The following is a 20,866-nucleotide window of genomic DNA, read 5'->3' as shown; positions in this document are numbered from 1 at the left end:
ATCATCTGGAAAATTCAGCCCTCTGAATTACACAGTGTAGCCACCGCAAACTTTTATACCTCCATGTGTGAGCAGTTCTGTTCATGTATAATTTTTCTAGCTTCCTTTTTCAAATATTAAGTTTTTAATGGCTTTTTCTAACCCAAGTATTGATATATATACTCTGGATTGTTATTCCCTTTGCATATTGTCACTACTATTCTCCCCCTTTTGTTTCATGTAGCAATCTTTCAAGGTATCTAAAATATTCTTTTGTTTGGTTTTTGTGTTGCCTTTATCATCTCTCATTGATTCTACAGTAGCTTTTCTTCCACCTCAGCACACTGCTCTTTTGCATATACTCTTTCTCCTGCTCATTAATCATCGCTCACTAACTTCAAGTCTTATCCCTAGTTTTATGATGTTAGTACACTCCGTCTTCTTCATTCAGCAAACCTTATTATGTTTTGTTCAAGTAATTTGAGTTTTAAGATATTTAAGATTGTCACCAATATCTTAAATACTGATTTACTCACCATTCTCAAGTGGGGTTAAGGTAACCAAGTTTCAGTGCTACCAAAACACTATCATCTTATTTAGTGGGGAAAAAAATCTTCACTCCTCCTTACTGTTGATAATATTCAGTTCACAGTCAAGATCAGCTTTCTCTTCTTGGGTGGGCTTTCACATATCAGTCTCAAAATAAAATGGCATCCTCTTTCATTCAAAACATACCATTTCTTGCCTGTGCAACTAACACTGTATAAATTCCAAATCCTCCCACCTTTAGAATACTCTTCTTGGCTTTGGGATAACATCCTAAAAACCTTTATGAGAATGTGTGATGCTATCCAGGAGAGAGCAGTCCACTTAATACGTACACTGGCCACCAAATTAGAAACTTTGCAGAAATCAGTAGCTTCTTGTAAGTTTTTTCCCACTTGGTTAGACTATAATAAATTTAGTTTAATCCTTCATCCAAGTGTAAGCAAACAAAGTTTGCACCTGAAGTATCTTCAGGACTGAGGCTACTTGTGGTAAAGGTGGACTAAGCTCTCATCACTTGTCTTAGTATCCCTCATAATGCAAAGCACATCTCCTTGCAGACATGTATAATGCTATGCATTAAGGGAAGGGCCACTACCCAGACCGTTTTGACCTTTATTGAGGTCTCGTCAGTGGGAGAAGACCCAGAGGTTGTGATATTAAGGTGGAAGTAATGGAGATGTCATTTACCTATACGAGTTGCCAAAATGTGTCTCCCCTTATTATTAAATTACTCTGGATAGAGAAAGATGTTGCAAATTGTTTCCCACTGGGTTAGACTATAATAAATTTAGTTTAATCCTTTATCCAAGTGTAAGCAAACAAAGTTTGCACCTGAAGTATCTTCAGAACTGAAGCAACTCGTGGTAAAGGTGGACTAAGATGTCATCACTTGTCTTAGTATCTCTCATAATGCAAAGCACATCTCCTTGCAGACATGTTTAATGCATAGCATACTTGTGGTAAAGGTGGACTAAGCTGTCATTACTTGTCTTAGTTCTCTCATAATGCAAAGTACATCTCCTTGCAGACATGTATAATGCTATACATTAAACATGTCCACAAGGAGATGTGCTTTGCATTATGAGAGATACTAAGACAAGTGATGACAGCTTAGTCTACCTTTACCACGAGTTGCCTCAGTCCTGAAGATACCTCAGGTGCACACTTTGTTTGCTTACACTTGGATAAAGGGTTAAACTAAGTTTATTATAATCTAACCAAGTGGGAAAAAACTTCCAACATCTTTCTCTAATCCAGAGTAATTTAATAATAAGGTGAGACACCTTTTGGCAACTCGTATAAGTAATTGACTTCTCCATTACTTTCACCTTAATATCACCACCTCTGGGTAGTGGCCCTTCCCTTAATGCATAGCATTATAAGATGTCTGTAAGGAGATGTGCTTCGCATTATGGGAGATACTAAGATAAGTGATGAGAACTTAGTTTGCCTTTACCACGAGTTGTGTCAGTCCGGAAGATACTTCAGGTGCAAACTTTGTTTGCTTACATTTGGATAAAGGATTAAACTAAATTTATTATCAGTAGTAACTTCTGTGTAGGCATGTGACTGCCAATCCTCTTCGATTCCCTGCACATAGTTTGGTGAAATATGGGTCGGTAATAGCATTTGTTAAATGCTTCAGTCAGTGAAGCATTTGTTCTGTTCATTTGTACAAGCCTTCTCAGATGATGGTGATCTAGTTCCTGACAGACTATCTTAAGACCACAGTTATACCTCTTAGAAAAGCAATGTGGGTTATTTTCCTCTAATTAAACACACAAGGATATCCTGCCTTTTTGAGAAGCCAGACAAGTACTCACAATATGCCCTTTATCGAACTCTGAAGGATCCTTTGTTTGTTCCATTTTGATCAACATTATTGACGATTACTGACAGCAGCATTCTTAAATGACATTGTTACCATCCAGTAATGTGTTAGTAAAGCTAATCTCAGGTGATATTGTCACTTAAATAGAATGGGAGAGGAAAGATTAGCTAAACAAGTGTTCTCTGCCAGGTTGGCAGGAAAAAGACCCAGAGGAAGACTAAGATATAGGTGGATTGATACAGTAAAAAGTTCCTTAGAAGATAGAAATATAAGATCTGATAATGTTGGAGTCTTGACAGGTAACAGATTGATTTGGAGGAAAATTGTAAAGAGGAAGTTAGTATAATGTAAATTTTTCATGTAGTGCTATCATATCCTGTACTCCTTGAAGGTACATGTCGGGAATTTGATGATGAGCATTCTTAAATAGTTGCCTAGAACATGTGATGATGCATATGACCAACTATTTTGCATGTACACTGTGTAAGTGACATTTACATACATTTGCATAAAGGTTTCTAATTTAGTGGGCACTATATGTAGGTGGCTTCCTCTTTCTCACACAGACTTCCTATGGTTGCTTTCTCATAGACTCTCTCTCTCTGTATGTTTATGTATTTTGGATTCTGGAAAAATGTAAGCAGTTGCTGGTCAGTATCTATATACAGTCAACTTCATACCTATCATACCAACTACTAATCCTTCTCTTTCTTTCCATTTACCTCTATTCTTTGGAATAATCATGCTTGTACTATTTTTTCCCTGTGACATTCACATCCTCCATCTCTTGAAAAAACACATTAATAGATTCCTGCTTTCTTCCTAATTACTTGCTTTCACAAATGGGACTATTGTGTTACAGTTCATGACTTCTCGTGTGAGCTGATATTTAAAAAAAATCAGCTTAATAATTCATTTAATTACTTACTGTGATGAAAGTTAAGGTTTATTAACTTTTTTTTTTTCCTATCCTGCAGAAGTACTTGACAGTGATGAAGATGACATAGATGAAGAAGGAGCTGAATACCTGGAAAGGCTTGCTGCTGAAGCAAAGTCAAAGTCACCGTTTCCTGTTAGTTCAGCCAATATTCAAGCTGATGATGACGACAATGATGGTGATGAAGATGAAGAAGATGGAGCAGAAGAAACTGCATTAGAGAGTTATACGACACCACTAGATGATGAGGAAACACCAGTTGATGAATATGTAGTATTTAAAGAAGTTATGCAAAGTATGCACTTGATATTAAAAGAATTGATTTGCTTATTAGATCAATACAGTATTTTCTATAATGTTTTAAGTGTTTTGAACAGACCCCTTCATTTGCTATTTGCCCATTGCCAAATAATGAACACTGTCATATAATGAATAGAAAAATTCATATTCTGTATGATTATCCAGAATTTGTTGTTGTTCCTTGCTGTTTATATTACTATAAAATTACACTGGCTAATTCTACTTTATTACATTTTTAAGTTATTAAATCAATAAAAAACTATAATAAAAAATAATAATAAAAAGACTGCAAAGCCAGCACCACATTAATAGTGTGAATAAGCAAAAGATTGAGTAACCTAGAACCCTGCACTGAAGATCAAACACACAACTTTTTTCAAGCCACTTCAGGATTCTAGTAGTCATATCAGAGATTTCCTGATGAAAACAATCTACTACATAAAGATATTTTACAACCATCACTGTCAGTGGAATATTAGAGAGTAAGAATATTCTCCACTTGTCCAACCAGGCCAGCATGCATGCATTTATCTCACAGCAGATATATAGATGCTGTGTGTGTTGGAGTAAATGCATTGAAAGATGTGCAAGTGCTCTTGAACACAGGTGCACATACATACGTACCCCGCATTTCTTTTTGTGTCGTTGTTATAATGCATATATGCATTGCTCCTTTCCTTTCTCTACTACTTGTGCCTGTGTTCATTATAATTCAACCAGCATGCGGAATATGCTTTCTATTAATATACACATATATCCATGCTTCAGCAGGATTGAAGAAAGCAGAGACATTAAACTCAATTAATGATAACCAAGATGTGTAGATTTTGAGCCCATATTAAGTGGTTCAAAAAAGGCTCCACGTGATATATATTTAAACCAGAAAATATATAAACAAATCTGAAAACACACCCCAACTCAACATCACCAGAATTAAAGATCGGTACTATCAACATAAGAAGCCTGAATAGCAAAGAAATGGAGCTAGCTGAGGAATTAGATAAGTACCAGATCGACAAAATAGGAGTGACTGAAACAAAAAAGACAAAAACTGGTGAGATCTTTCTGAGCAATAAATACAGAATGTTATATTCAGGCAATGACAATCAAGGAAAAGAAGGAGTAGCCATAGTATTCAACACAAAATACGAGACTAATCTTCTTGAATGGTAGGCAGTCTCAAGTAGAATAATGTGGACAAATATGAGAATTGGGAATGGGCAATGAGACTTATTTGTGCTATTGTCCCATAGAAGGTTCTACTAAGGTAGAAGTGGAGGAATTTACTGAGGCTTTAGAAAAAGTAACTGACACAATGAAAAAGGAAAAGTTGGTCCTTGTTGGGGATCTAAATACGAGAGTAGGAAATGATAGTGAGACAGCCAATTTGGGATTTAGCTGACCAAATTGTATTCTTATTGGCTTCAACCAATATATAAAATGATGGTACAACATGACAAAATTTCATGCCAGCTGGGGCGTCGCCCGGTTAAACAAGGCTCCCGTTGTTTTCACCAGGGTAAACAGCGAAAAGTCAGCTACTGGAACAAATCTGAAAGCACGCCTCAACTCGACATCACCAGAATTAAAGATCGGTACTATCAACATAAGAAGCCTGAATGGCAAAGAAATGGAGCTAGTTGAAGAATTAGATAAGTGCCAGATCGACATAATAGGTGTGACTGAAACGAAAAAGACCAAAACTGGTGAGATCTTTCTGAGCAATAAATACAAAATGTTATATTCAGGCAATGACAATCGAGGAAAAGAAGGAGTAGCCATAGTATTCAACACAAAATACGAGGCTAATATAGATTATGAAAATGACCCAGAGGAAGACCAAGATATAGGTAGATTGATACGGTACAAAGTGCCTTAGACGATAGAAATATAAGATCTGATAATGTTGGAGTCTTGACAAGTAACAGACTCATGTGGAGGAAAATTGTAGATAGGAAGTTAGTAATGATGTAAATTTTTCATGTAATACTATCATGTCCTGTACACCCCTTGAGGGCATGGCAGGAATTTGATGATGATGATGACCAGAAAATATTAGAGGATTGAATATATTCCAAGGTGAAATATTCTGGTTTAGAGATATGAATATCAAAGGGTAAGAATAAATGTATGGATTTTATTTTAACTACTTGGGTTATTGCACTGGGATAACTAGTATGACTTCATAAGAAGCCTAATGGTCAATGTAATGAAGTTAAATTTAGAGCGATTTTTATCAAGAAGGATATGTTGAACACACCATTTTTTTATAACAAGCGCTCTCTGTCATGTTTTGCAATTTCATATACATTTCATTTAATTTCTGGTATGATGCCATGTGAGTGTGTAAATAAAATGTTGATCCACTTGCATGTTGACTCCCAGTGATTTGGAGTGTATTCAAAGGCAAGTGAAGGGATATTGGCTGCCCATTACAGAAAAAGAATATCTATGAGAAATGACTGGAATGAGTATTTGATAGAGGGGGCCACTAACCAACCAGATCTCCTTTGCAAAACCACATTGCACATTTCCATCACCACTACTCCCTCCCCTCATGTGAGTACCTTGGGACACTGTGGATTTGGTATTTATGCAGTTAGAAATTGTTCAAGTGAGAAGCAGTGTTACTTTTCTGGAAGGAAAGGAGACCATGGATTTTATGTCAGAAGAGGCCAGAGAGTCATGTCAACCCAAGAACAACTATCTGATTTCACTTAGAGATCTTGACATTATCAAAGGTTTGTGGAGGTAAAGTGTAGTTCCCTCTGTGAAAGAAGATAGGACCATGTCCCTATGACACTGAAACTGACAAATCCTTCCTCAACCCACTGAAATGTGGCAAGGGAGATTGGCATTAATACATTGATTGTGGAATATCTTGTAGCTATGGATACATGAAAGTCATCATTGGCAAACCTGAAATTAGTAACAGAAGAGCAGTTATGAATACAGGAAAGAGCATGGATGAAGGTACAGATTGGCCCAAGATACTCTCTGTAGTCTAGCATTGGTCTGGAAACCAGAAGGAGGGAAGCCATCCACCATGACACGTACAGTGAATGACCACAGAGGAAATTGGCAGGCCTTTATGCTGAACTCAATTGAACTTGGTCTTGATTGAAATGTCTAGATTAACCATACAGGTTTAACCAATAGATTGGTGGTGATGGCAAGGAAATCAGGTATGCCAGAATTCAAATTGGTGGTCTCTGATCCAGGCTATTCTGGATTCTTCTCGTCTTTCTGACCCCAAAAAAAAAAAAACTTTAGGTAGCATGCAGTGAGTACTTTGCCTTGATGATCAGTGCAGGAGTTTAGAGGAGAAAGGTGATACCAGGGGACTTTGGATAATGTTATAGTAGTACCATCCAGATTTGTGAGAACGGTGGAAACATGGACTTACAGGATTTGCATCCAAAACTCCAGCACCCACTAGGCATGCAGTTGTTGCACTGCATGCCTAGTGGGTGCTGGAGTTTTGGTTTCATGTCACTTGTTATATGCTAAATTCTTTTTTTGGACTGCTTTGGTACACTTGTTGGAAAAGCAAGGTTTGGATAGTGGTCTGGGATTCTGGATGGAATAGGATATGAGGCTTTCATTCCACTAAGAATTGTCAGTTATTTAATTAGAGTAGATGTTTGGATCAGAAGGGTAAAAACAGCATCAGTCCAAAGAAACGCAGAACAGAAGTCATGTAGTTTGTGATTTCTGCTCTTCCTCCTCATCATCATTTCACTATTGTAATAAAAACAACTTAAGACTGGGAGTGATTGATTGGGGTATTCTGTAGGAAAGGAGACTTGGATTAGATCAGTTGAATGGTCAGAATGTTACTATGAGAAGAGCTGACAGTTAAGTATATTTGTCAGGACTGCTTAAGAAAAGATAAAGGGTATTAGGAGAGAAGGAGCAAAACAGCAATTGATCTACAGAGTATTCCATTGTTTATAGATTTCTGTGATGGATTGTGCAGAATTTCAAAACCGATTAAAATGGCATTTATTATCAAATGAATAAAAACCTTCCAAATTTCTTGCCCATTTCTATATACACTTTAGTCCTTAAACTTTATTATCACACATTATATCCAGGACAAATATGCTTGTCCATGGCAAGTAGATTATTCTAGCTGGAAAGTGGTTGCAGAATTAACAAAATAGAATATTTTTTTATTTAATAATCAACTTCTCTGACCATGGTACACTACTGTTAATCATTTTGTAAAACTCCTATTGACTTTCCAGGACATATCATTAAAAAACTGAGATGTCTTGGGTGAGTAAATTTTTTGCATGGTAAGTAGGATTTTGCATAATTTGTCAACCCCTGATTATAAATTCAGTATAGCACACTTTATGCTAAATCCAGTATAACTGCTTTGATTGTACAGTGAAAGTCTGCATGACAAGTATGAGTTCTAATGAGAAGTGTTTTTGTATATCATCATAATTAATTGAATGTTTATCCTAATCACATCAGTATATTATAGTTTGCATACTAGTAATACATCTAGTGAGGATTCTTTTTTTTTTAAGAAAGTATTTGCATTTCAGATAGGAATTGTACATTGAGTAACAAATTATGAATATAAATTATCTATTTTCGGCAACAGCATGCCTGAAGGAAACAAAAATACTTTTTTTTAATGACAATCCATCTGTGAAAAGTTGTGAACCTTTGTGTACTGAGAATGGATCAAGGATTAAATAATTCAGTACCCTTGCCCTGGAGATCAAATATGATAATCTTTTTTCTAACCACCCCTAGTAAGTTGGGTAGTAGTAGTCTCATGCTATTGATGAAGATCATTCATCATAACATTGAAAGACATTCAGTAACCATCATAGTGGGATTCAGACTCTAAGGTTTGGATTTTAGAGCAGAGATAACTACTCAGCCAACTAAACTTTCAAAACAGTTAGAAACTTGTGCTTTTCTAATGGCTTGCTCAGAAATTAGATTAGGAATTTCTATAGGCATTCATGATAAAGGTAGAAGCCACAGGCACACTTCTATGACAATGGATGCTTAGTAAACATACTAAATTCCTCTGAAGTCTTGGTAAATAAAAATTTGGAGAAATCTGCAAGCATAGGCAAAGAAACTGTGAATGACAACTATCCAGTTCTCCAAAAATATTTTTAAAAAATGATATGAGCCAAGATGTACAGCAGTCCCTCGATTAATGCGTCTTTTTTTTTTCGATACCCAAATTCGATTAGTGGTCCTATATACATCTTAAAAATAAATGTTACAGATTTTAAAATTTTTCGATCTATATGTTTTTTATGGCTAACTATTTTAAAAAATCACTCGCCAGGATGAAATAATTTAGTTACCGATTAGAAACATTTTACAAAGTTATTTTTTAATGGCATACTACACTATTTCCATGTACACTATGTTCGAAATTTACCACCATAATTTATGTTTGTCTGCTTTACATAGCATTTTGCTGATCATATCTTGTGCAATTACTGTATTTTCCTTATTTTTTATTTTAAATTATTTTCCTAACCTTTAATCATGAGTAAAAGAATTAGTGAGCAAAAAATAAAAGTATTAAAATGATTCGAAAAGTAATCTGATTGGAAGAAAAACTTGAAATAATAAAGAAAAATGAAAAAGACGAGTCTAGAGCAAAGATAGGACAAGAACACAAAAATGGGTGAATCAACTGCTGAATACAAAGAGAAAGGTAAGGCTGCTTCAAGTTCATCATGCATACACTCAAAATCAAAGTATTATAATGATTGAATTAGAGAGATTTTTTTTACGTGGATCAAAGATTGTAACCAAAAACGGATCCTGCTAATCACTGACCTTATTAAATCAAAAGCATTGTCTTTTTGTAACCTGGAAAGAAAGGGCTATCAATGATGGAAAAGAAGAAGAATTCCACGTTAGTGTTGCGTAATTTGAGCATTTCAAAAAGAGAAATAGCCTACATAATGTTCTAATGACAGGCGTAGCTGCAAGTGCAGATAAGAAGATATCCAGAGATTTTGAAGAAAATTGTGTAAGAAGGGGACAATTGTGATCAACAAATATTTAATATCGATGAAACCAGACTTTTTTTGGAACCGAATGCTTTCCACGACTTTTCTAGCCAAATCAGAGAAATCTCAGCCTGGTTATAAAGTCACAAAGTCGAATGAAATTATTGCTAACAATATGCGAGCCGTTTGGAAGCACATTCTTCCACATTGTGCAAATGATTTTAGAGGCTTTTCAAATGAATCTAAGTTAATTAAATCTCATTCTGAGAAGTTGAGTGATTCCGACCTGCTAAATTTAGATGCACAGCGTCATGGTCCTGAAGAATATGAAAAAAATTTATTTACTGACAAGCCCAACACAGAAACAATTTGAAAATAGTTTTCGTATAATCAAAATTTTTAAGCAGCAATGCTTAGAGTCTGACCCTGGTGAAGAGAATACCAGTAAAATTTGCAGAAGAGGCAATAGGGCCATACCGTCAGTTGTACGAAAAAAGAAACAGAATGCTCTCTCCAAACTACGTTAGCTCAATTCTTTGTTAAGAAGCAGAATAATAAATTTATATTCTGAATATGTTTTATCATCTTTCAGCTTCATGATTTTCCTTTAACTAGGCCCTGACATACCCTAATTCTTTTATAAAAAAAGAAATCTGAGGAATGAATTATACATTTTCCCATAGGTTATTATATTTGATTAATGCGCCTGTTTTAAAGAACGCATTAATTGAGGGATTGCTGTATCTGTAATTAATTCTTTTTGTTCATTAAGATAATGCTGTTTAAATTAAAATTACTGCAGTATTAATTAAATGGTAATATTAAATCTCATAAAAAGTTATGAGATTTAATTATTTTAAATTGTTAAAAAATATATCAAAGTATTGAAAGCAGAAGGTTGTTTGCAATTTAGAACAACTACTTGATTGACATTATTTTTAATAATTAGTAGGTTTTTTTTTTTTTTTTTTGCTGTTTATGCTGTTACAATATTGCTTGACTTTTAGAGAGAAGTCTTATCCAGAAATGACAGTGTTTTTGCAAACCAAGCAGAGAACACATTAACAGACACATTATAAAGTTAGCTGAACAGTTGAAGAATATAATTGGTTTATATCACTTAAACAATGGGTGGGACCTATAGTATTTCTTTTCCCTTCTTTTGCCTATTACCATTCCTATAGTTTTGATCTAGTTCTTCTGAAATTGTCAGATAACTTAAAATGTAAAAAACAACTATATTCCAAAGTTGATAAACATTAGTTTAGGTCAAGCTGTAGAAGTGTGTATGCAGAGGGGAAAAAAATGCTTTTCGGGTGTTTTGCTTTATCATTAATTAGATTTAATGCTTCGAATTTGGTGGTCGGTGTCATGTTTAATATCTCTATCAGATCAAGTGGTAGCGGATTGGTAATATTTGACTTTGAACTGGAGATGCACCTGACTTGCTATAGTACTTGGCTTAAGAGTTGCTGTTGTGATGTTTGATAAACTTAATTATTGATTTTGTTAATATAGGACATTTTTTTTTTACTTTCCAGTTTTTTTAATCAATTATAATAGGTTGTACTATACTCAAGGAAAGGTTTGCTTTTCCTATGCAGAAAAAATTAAATTTACTTGGCTAGAGGATATCATGTTTTCTTGAGCTTGTGCTGCCATGGTTTTACTCTGTGTTATTCAAATAATGGTTTCACTATGTCATTTTTTGAAGCTAACATATATTTTATTTTTTCTTTGAATCAAGTTATTTTGTTTGGACTTTTGAAACTAAATTAGTAAATAATGAATTCATTTTGATTCTTGGCTTTACTTTGACCATACTGTTTATATTATATTTTGAATACTATCAGTGTAACATTAAGATTAAAATAAATGAAATTTTTCAAAATGTGCCTTTTTTTTCTGCTTTATCTATTCAAAAATATATGTTTTCAATTTTCAGCTATCAAGGCCACAGACCCTAACTGGTACAATATTCTTACATCTCACTTAAATGCAGAACAACAAAAAGCATTTGAAGAAGTGTGCCTATTAGCAGATCAAAGGAAAGCTGCAGCAGGTAAATTTGATTGTATTCTAAAAATAAAAATATTAAAAAAAATTAATGTTTACTAATGCAACATGTGATAATTAAAACTGAATTTTTCAGTATTCCTTTATGATTCCACTGTGAACATGTGTATCTAAAATTGTTGGCATTTTGAAGACCACATAGCAATTACCATCTTATATTCCTGAGTAGCTGATGATGTTCAATTCTACTTAGTATACACATAGTTTGTATAGCTAGCAACTTTATTAGCACCAGATATTTATTCCAGGTTGTTTTTTTCATGAAAATCTATACTCAGAAAGGCACTCAATTTCCCCTTTTGATTTTCTTATTTAGTTGGCTAATTATAACAAAAGTAATATACTATTAAAAGGAGGAAATGTGATGAAGTTAGTAAATGTATGCTGGATGTACAAGTATATGTAAATTTATTTATGAACAAAGTTGTATATACACCTCTGCTCACAGATATTTTTTTTTAGAAATGAGATAATCTCAATGTTTCACTGTAACACATTCAAAATGACATGAATAATTTAAGAAACGGTGTTCAGTATTTTAGTGTGTTAGTGCTTGCCACAGTGGTTAAAGAACAATCATTTTTCACACTCTCATGCAACATGCAGAAATCAGTGATGTTTTTGTTTCTATTTTACCTATTATCAGGCATTGCCCTGGGATTGCAAAAATCCAAAAGTCAGTGGTTCTGATCTGTAAATTATATTTTTACCACTTATTTCAATACGAGTCAGTTTGGTTAGCCAAGGGCTGTGTGCTTCACAACCATATGCCTGGGAAAGAAGTGTCCTGCATTCGATTCCCGTCTCTGACGTGAGGAGCTTAAGGATTTTTCTCAGACATGGCCAAGTTAGTCGGTCTTGGGCATGGACTGCAGGGTTTTTTCCTCCTGCAAGCAGGCAAATCAGCCCTGTGAACATATGCTTCTACAGACATAGAATACTTCCAGGAATAAGGAATAACCAACCTATTCCATAGAACTTCGGTTTCGAATGCTTACATGGTAAAAAGTGTAGGTCTACTCATGAGCATGAACCAGGAATTTCAATACATGCCCTCTAACGTCAAAAAATTCTGAAAACTGGTTGATCTGATATCCATTCTTTTCAGTTTTCTCAGTTATTTGAATGTCTAACCCCCTCCATGTTACCATCCTATTTTTCTTCAACTGATCCAGTCCACTGGTTTGCAGTCTCATCCGTAGTTCTCTATCCTATGGATGAGACTGCAATATCAGTATCAATGAATGTCAGTAATTTAGGCTATCTTGATTTGTTATATGCAAGATGACCTAAATTATCTTTCAGGTGTATCCAGCCCATCTCCATTTTGAATGCATAACACTTTCTGACCACAGATGCAAGAGCCATGGCTGGCATGGTGTCAAGAAGAGTTAATTCATGTTGAAGGGGAGAAAGGAATAAGGCGGTGTATGAATTCGTCACAACACGTAAAATCACATACTTTATATGTACATTTTTCAACTGTTGTACAAGCAAAATAGTTACCACTTTAAGAACTAGAATTTTCATAAAAGAAAAGCTAATTTTCCAGTATATAGTAATAAACACTCATCATTAATTACCCTATTATCAGAATGGATTCACCTTCTGCCATGTGCAGAAGTGTTGAGGGGTCTTGTATATCTGTGGTCAGACAGTAATATAACTGATGATGTCCTGTGTGCTCAATCTTATCAAATGGAACAGTAAAGAATAGATCCTTGTTATATTCTCAACTATATTGGAATGGAATGATTTCCTTTCATCCTAACGAATGGTAGGGGCAGCTATGCTACCATACTAGGAAAGTGACTATGAGCAAGATGGTTTCCTGTTGCCTTCCTTGCCATGCTATGTGGCTACACTGAATAATTTAGAGGGCCTTTTGTGTGTTCACAGGTCCACCAGTTTGTCTGTTGGCAGGATGAAAAACCCCCCAGAAAAAACTGGGTGAAAAACCCTACTGTCGACGCCCAAGACCGTCTAACTTGGCTATGGCTGAGGAAGATTCCTTAAGCTCGTCGTGTCTCTGACGAGAATCGAACCTAGGACACTGCTTCCCCTGGCATATGGTTGCAAAGTGCAGGGCCACTAGGCTAACTGCACGGACTCAACTATATTATAAAGTGAAAATCTGATTTTGACAATTTCTATTTGCCCAGAATCCAGTTTGTTCTTTTCCAAGTTTCTCGTCTATAATTTTTCTCTGCCTCTTTTCAAGTATGCTTGCATAAATCTTACTTGGAACACTTGGTAGAGAAATTCCTCTGTAATTTGCACGTTCAGCTTTATTCCCTTTATATATATATATATATATATATATATATATATAAATAGATGGGAACTATTAGAGCTCTACTCCAATCATTTGGAATTCGAATTTCTCACCAGGCCCTCTAAATTATTCAGTGTAGCCACTGCGAAACTTTTGTATCTCCATGTTGAAAGTTTATTTTTCACTTGTTTAGACTATAATAAATTTAGTTTAATCCTTTATCCAAGTGTGAGCAAACAAAGTTTGTGCCTGGTAACACAAAGGTAGCACAACACCGGGCAACTCGTTGCAAAGGTGGAGCAAGCTAACATCACTCCTATCTCAGTATCTCCTATAATGCAAAACACATCTCCTTGCTGATATGTATAATGTTATGCATTAAGGGAAGGGCCACTACCCAGACTAGTTTTGACCTTTATTGTGGTCTCTTCAGTGGGAGCCACACCCAGAGGTGGAGATACCAAGGCAGAAGCAATGGAGAGGTCATCTTTACCTATAGGAGTTGCCAAAAGGTGTGCCACCTTTTTATTAAATTACTCTGGATTTAGAGAAAGATGTTGAAAGTTTATTTTTCAATTGGTTAGTAATAAATTTAGTTTAATCCTTTATCCAAGTGCGAGCAAACAAAGTTTGTGCCTGAAAGTATCTTCAGGACTGAGGTAAGGTGGGACAACACCAGGCAACTCATTGCAAAGGTGGAGCAAGCTAACATCACTCCTATCTCGGTATCTCCCATAATGCAAAACACATCTCCTTGTGGATATGTATAATGTTATGCATTAAGAGAAGGGCCATTACCCAGACTAGTTTCAACTTTTATTGAGGTCTCTTCAGTGAAGGTGTCACACCGTTTGGCAACTCCTATAGGTAGAGATGACCTTGCTAATGCTTCTGCCTAGTATCTCCACTTGGACCTTGCTCCCACTGAAGAGACCTCAATAAAGGTCGACACTAGTCTGGATAGTGACCCTTCCCTTAATGCATAACATTATACATATCCGCAAGGAGATGTGTTTTGCATTATGAGAGATACTGAGATAGGAGTGATGTTAGCTTGCTCCACCTTTGCAATGAGTTTTCCAGTGTTGTACTACCTTACCCCAGTCCTGAAGATACTTTCAGGCACAAACTTTGTTTGCTCACACTTGGATAAAGGATTAAACTAAATTTATTATTTGTACCTCCATATTTGAGCATTTCTGGTCAAATATCATCTACTCCAGCTGCTTTTCCACATTTCAAGTTCTTGATGACTTTTTTTCTATCTCAAGTATTGATATGTACTCCCGATACATTTCTCTTGAAAATATTCTTCTAGTGTTCTGTTACTGTGTGTTCCATTTAACACTTTCAAAGTAATTACTCCAGACATCTACGATATCCTTATCATCAGTTTTCATGTCACCTTTATCATCTTTGATTCCTTTTTGCACTACCATGCAATGTGTGTGTGTGTGTGCACCACATTTTTTTGTGTATAAAATATATTGTCTGAACAGTCACTAAACTTGATTATTTGTGAGCCTCCTTAGCTGAGAGTTGGTATAGTCAAAGCCCTTTGGTCGGAAAGACCTAGGTTCAATTCCCATCCATGATATGAGGAAATAGCTGGTCTCATACAGAGATGGAGTTTTTTCACACAGAAACTCTAATTTTTCATCCCTGAGAACAGGCAAACTGATCCTGCGAACACGCACACACACAGATTTACAGTCATAAGATATGTATATATATACACGTATGCACATGTACTAAATCTCTCATTGAGTGGGGTGGGGGAATCAACTCCACCCCTAAAGGGATGGGGAGAAAGCAGGGGAGACCCATACAAATAAGTGTAAATAAGTTTTTTTTTTTTTTTTTAACTGCTACCCACAAATGGCTATAAATATGGTGCATTAATACCTTGGGTGGACTATGTAGTTTATGATTGTATACTAATTTCACTATTTTTAATTCTTGTTACAATGTTATAATATAAAATATTAGATTTTTTAAACTCCTATTCACAAATGGTTATAAACATACAATGCATTGGTACCATTGGTGGGCTAAGGATTTTTTTCTTACTAGTTTTTATAATGATAGAGCCTAGAGATAATTTTTTTTAAATTAATTTTTACCTAGTTCTAGAGCAGAGCTTCAGATGCTAAACATGAAACTTTTTCAAGCCGTTTCAGGCTTCCAGTAAGCGGAGTGGTGATACCTGGAAAAGAAATTCATATACCGCCTAAAGAGAATCGCATTGTCCGTGCCCATGATATGATTGTGAACCCACTTGGCCAACCAGATCAGCTTTAAGGAAAATTTATGTTTTTTCAAAACTTTAAACAAACTGGCAGTTTTCCATAATAAATGTAAAGTCAAATGCTGATAACTTGTAGAAATACTTAGTCATTGATGATCATCTTAACCTTAGTGTTAATGAGAACTTTACAATTAAACAAAATAAACAAAAGATTTTCAGCAGGGATAGTTTATAAAATTGTGTTTATTGGTATTGTATTTTATCGCAGATGGTGACAGTATTACAGTAGATTTTCGCCATGTAAACTTGTAGTTACTGGAGGGAACAATTTTTGTTATAGTGTTACATTGTTATAGTGAGTTTTGGTGAATTTTATTTCCATGTAGCATTCTATGGATCTTTTGATTGGAACTTCAGTATTGGTACTTGGAGTTTGCTATAACTAGAATTGAATGTAATACACTTTTTTTTTGTCACTCATGCCTTTATTGTTTGTATAGAATTGCAGCATGAAACATTTGCACTGATGAACCACATGAAATATGCTAATACTATTTTTGTGTTAGACCATTATTAAGTGCCATTATTAATTATTGTACTAACCATTCACTGTAGAGTTTTTCCCTCAACATTTCATGTTAAATGAAATTGTATAATTCTTTTGCACTTAGTTATGGTTTTAATTTTTTTCTTTCTTTTTTTTTTTTTCAGAATCCCGGCAAATTGAAAAAAGAGGAGGCTATGTTTTCCAAAATCAGACAGTTCCAACATCATTCAATTTTGGGGGAACTCCTCTCTCCTAAAATTTTCTAGCCTAACTGCAGACTCTGTGTTAGCTACCACAGCTTTAAAATATATATACAACACACCTGATCTGAACTTCCAGAACATTTTTTGGAGAGAAATACTAGCAAATTGACATTTGTTGGTCTTTTTTGCATGAAGGAATAATGAAGCTGGAGCTTCGTGATATAAAAAAATAAATAAAAATGGACAATGACCGTGAGGCTTGGAAGGCACCAAACATTCTTTACTATATTTTCTGGACAATTATATTTAATGGGATATCACCTTCACAGTCCTTACAGTTGACTTGTGTGCATACATTGTTGCTCATTTTTTCTACTGTTAAACAACTTGCAAACTGCTACTAAAGAAAATTCGCTTGTTTCATATATACATGATATACACCATTGTATATCAGTGACTGTGTGGTAAATCAAGTGCAGATTTTTATTCTTCTATAATTAGTACTATTACTGCCTTATTTTAATTAATTTTATGTAGAGTTAATTGAAACATGCTTTTAATTTGAAGGGGGATGAGAAATTTGATTGCTAATGTGGTAAAAATTGGATGGATAACAATACTGAGATAAAAACTGGATATGCTTTGGAAGCATCCATTTATATTGGCCCGTTATGAGGCTTATAATATCATAATATATAACCAGAGCTCCTATGACAGTTGTGGTACAAATTTAAAACAGTGGTTGTTCAGTTTCCAGTTTTACCATAAAAGGTAATTATTTTTCATGATCCTCTTTGCTTCGACTAATTTCAGGTATTGTGATTTTTTGGATGTTTAAATTCGCTTAAACTTTGGTTAGTCACATTGCCAAATCACAGTGACTGAGTTATTGTAAATTATATCTTTGCAGATTTGCTAGAATGTGTAATATTGTATGTAGCATCTTTCTTTTTATTGTTACAAATATCATGTACTTCCCTCTAAGTGGAAGAAAATAATGATCTGTGCACTCTTAGTTACGCAATTGTTAAAAGCAAATTGTCTATCAAAGCAAGTTATTTGCATTGTATTATACTTATAGTTACAACCATTTTTTCACATTTGAATGTAATGTAGGAAGGAATGCTTGTTGATAATTCAAATTGATATGGAAGTTGTATAGATGCTTGTGTATATCTTAAGACAAGTTGTCAGATGCTATTTATTATCTGTATTTTGAGCTAGAATCCCCAAGTCTGTTATTCTGCAAAGAGTAGACAGATGAACATTAGTGCCTAACCAAGCCCTCAGTGCAGTTAAGTTCCTGATGGTGATGCTTGGAGTGACAGTTAATTCTCAGCATTTGCCTCATTCCTACAGAATATATCTAATATTTCTGCTTGAACTGATGAAGAATAGCCTGAAATAACAAAAGAAAACAGTATAGAAGAAAACTGAAGGTGTAGTGAGACTTGTGTACTAAAAACTGTGCAGTTGAAATTGGTGTAATTTTTTTCCGCGAGATGACAGTTTCCTTTTTATCAAGCAATTAGATTCCCACCCGATTTGAATTGACACACAGATTTCAAAGACCAACAGATGAGTTTTAATATAATAAAAGAAAATTAAAAAAAAAACTGTGTACAACTTAAGTGTATTATAACAAAGCTGATGTTAGGCTCCATTGATTATTTAAAATTGTTCAAGGTTATGTTTCTTATAAAATAAAAAAAGTGCCTGCTCTTCATTGTTTGATAGAAATTTTATGTGTAAGTTTTTGTGACAAATGAAATCAAACATTTCATCTAACTCTGAAAATTTTAAAATGTGATTTCTTTTAATGCATTTAAAAAATGTCTCACATAAACTGTATATAAACGTAATGTTTTATATATATATATAAATCATCCTTCCTGGTTTGTGTTGCAACCTTTTACAGTCAAATTATTTTTCTTTTGAAATCCATCGCGACAAGATAAAAGCACATTATTGTTATTTCAGCAACTTCTATGGGGTTAACAAACTCCTCATAGGAAGGCCTACTTAATTAACAACATGTCTATCATATTGAATCATGCATCATATATAATTCCTTTAAACTCCCCACATTAACAATGTATCTCACTCGCTGCACTTTTAATACAACTACTTCCTCACTAATTTAAACATTACTATCATATCACCCCTTTTCCTTCTATCTACCAAACTCTGCCATTACATTCCATCAAATTCTTTGCACAACCAACATTCCAGAGTTCTGATATTGCCTTGGTCATTTGTATCTGGGCCCTCTCCAGTGTTTACACATTGCAATGAACCCGAAATGAAAATTTGAACACATTAGTCTGTATGTAATCTGATCAATGCCTTATGCAGTGGCACAATTACCTCTTACTCCTACTTCTCAATGTACCCTTTATCACGGAGCAGTATGGTATGGTATGCAATCTTTTCGATAGTTATTTGTTATATGCATGCATTCATGTGAACTAGCTTGGAAAGAATGGGAAAAAACTTGGGAAGGCTTGCAGCTGCTGATACCTGTTAAAAAAAGATCTCTCATCTAAAGGGAATGGATACACTATGATAATGTTGGATTTTTCTAAGGCATTTGATAGGATACCACACGATAGGCTGTTGTGTAAACTTATGGGATTCGAACATAATCTATTGACTTGGATCAGGGGATGGTTGACAGACAGATATCAAAAAGTGGTATACAGTGGGTGTGAATCTGCGAGATTTAAGGTAACCAGTGGTGTACATCAGGGTTCAGTCCTTGGACTATTATTGTTCAATCTATACATTAATGACATCAAGCAGGGTCTATCATCAGATTTGCAATTGTTTGCTGATGATGCAAAAATAGGCAGGGCAATCAAGGATGCTACTGATATTCAACAATTACAAAATGATTTGAATAGACTGTAAATCTGGGCAAATGAAAATTGCTGTCAGTTTAATGTTAGTAAGTGTAAAGTTATGCACTTTGGCGTGATTAGAGTTCCAGCAGCATAGTATATTAGCGGAGTTATGCTACAAGAAAGTGAAGAAGCAAGGGATTTTGGTGTATTGGTGGATAAGAATTTAAAGTTCAAAGGTTACTTAGCAAAAGTTACAAATACAACTCAGAGGATAATTGCTATGTTGGAGCAAACCTTGACATGTAAGGATAAGGAAGTAATTTTACTTCTTTATAAGGCTTTGATAAGATCACACTTGGATTACTGTGAGTGATTTAGTCTACCAGGTTCCAAGAGGATAAAGAAGATGTGGAAAGGGTGCAAAGAAGAGTTACAAAGATTATATCCCGATTATGGGATTTAGATTATGAGGACAGATTCCAAGTATGTGGATTACAGACTGGTTAACAGGAGAAAGAAGGGTGATATGATAGAGGTCTAATAAACTTTTGAATGGATGTTATAGCATTTCAACTGATGAAATTTTTCGTTATATGGAAGGTGGGGAGAGAATGGGGGGGCATGGAAGTTAAAATTTATTTGCAGTCAAGAAAGGGATAAGAGCTAGGTTGTTCTCCCAGAGAGTAGTGAGTGAATGGAATAATTTGCCCTTACGGGTAGTGAGTGCATCTAGTGTGAATGAATTCAAGGGTAGGTATGATAGCTGGGTTGGGTAATTTGCAGCCTCCCTCGATGAGTCCTTGACTCCCTGGAGGTCTCAGATAATAATAATAATATCAGGTGGATTTGAAACTATTCTTTCTCAGGGGAACAACACATGGCAAATTTGTTGTATAAAAAATGTCAGTTCAAATTTCGTTTAGATTTTAGTCATGGGTAACTTTTTAGGGCATGTTTCAAACATGTCTGAATTATCATTTACTGCCAGAATTGATGGAACATTTTCTCCAGGAAATGCGATGAATCAAACTTGCTAAGAACATTAACAGGGTGTCCTCACAGACTGATCATTC

The 20,866-nt window shown here is 34.9% G+C and overlaps 1 protein-coding gene across 3 annotated transcripts in view; it reads left to right on the top strand.

Annotated features, from left to right (window-relative positions):
• msk (importin-7 msk) overlaps positions 1-18,676 on the top strand; it is a 321,082-nt gene extending 302,406 nt beyond the window's left edge. For all 3 annotated transcript variants that reach the window (XM_090394390.1, XM_090394389.1, XM_090394391.1), the window contains exons 21-23: positions 3,337-3,591; positions 11,547-11,663; positions 16,912-18,676. In XM_090394390.1, the coding sequence (XP_090250516.1) occupies positions 3,337-3,591; positions 11,547-11,663; positions 16,912-17,003 (464 nt within the window). In that variant the 3' untranslated portion in view covers positions 17,004-18,676. The remainder of the gene's footprint in view (positions 1-3,336; positions 3,592-11,546; positions 11,664-16,911) is intronic.
• The last annotated feature ends 2,190 nt before the right edge of the window (positions 18,677-20,866 follow it).

This window comes from Typopeltis vanoorti, chromosome 6 (assembly GCF_054136105.1).
Source record: "Typopeltis vanoorti isolate ZY-2024b chromosome 6, IOZ_Tvanoo_1.0, whole genome shotgun sequence".
Taxonomy (NCBI): Eukaryota; Metazoa; Arthropoda; class Arachnida; order Uropygi; family Thelyphonidae; genus Typopeltis; species Typopeltis vanoorti.
This window is presented reverse-complemented; position numbering and strand designations above follow the sequence as displayed.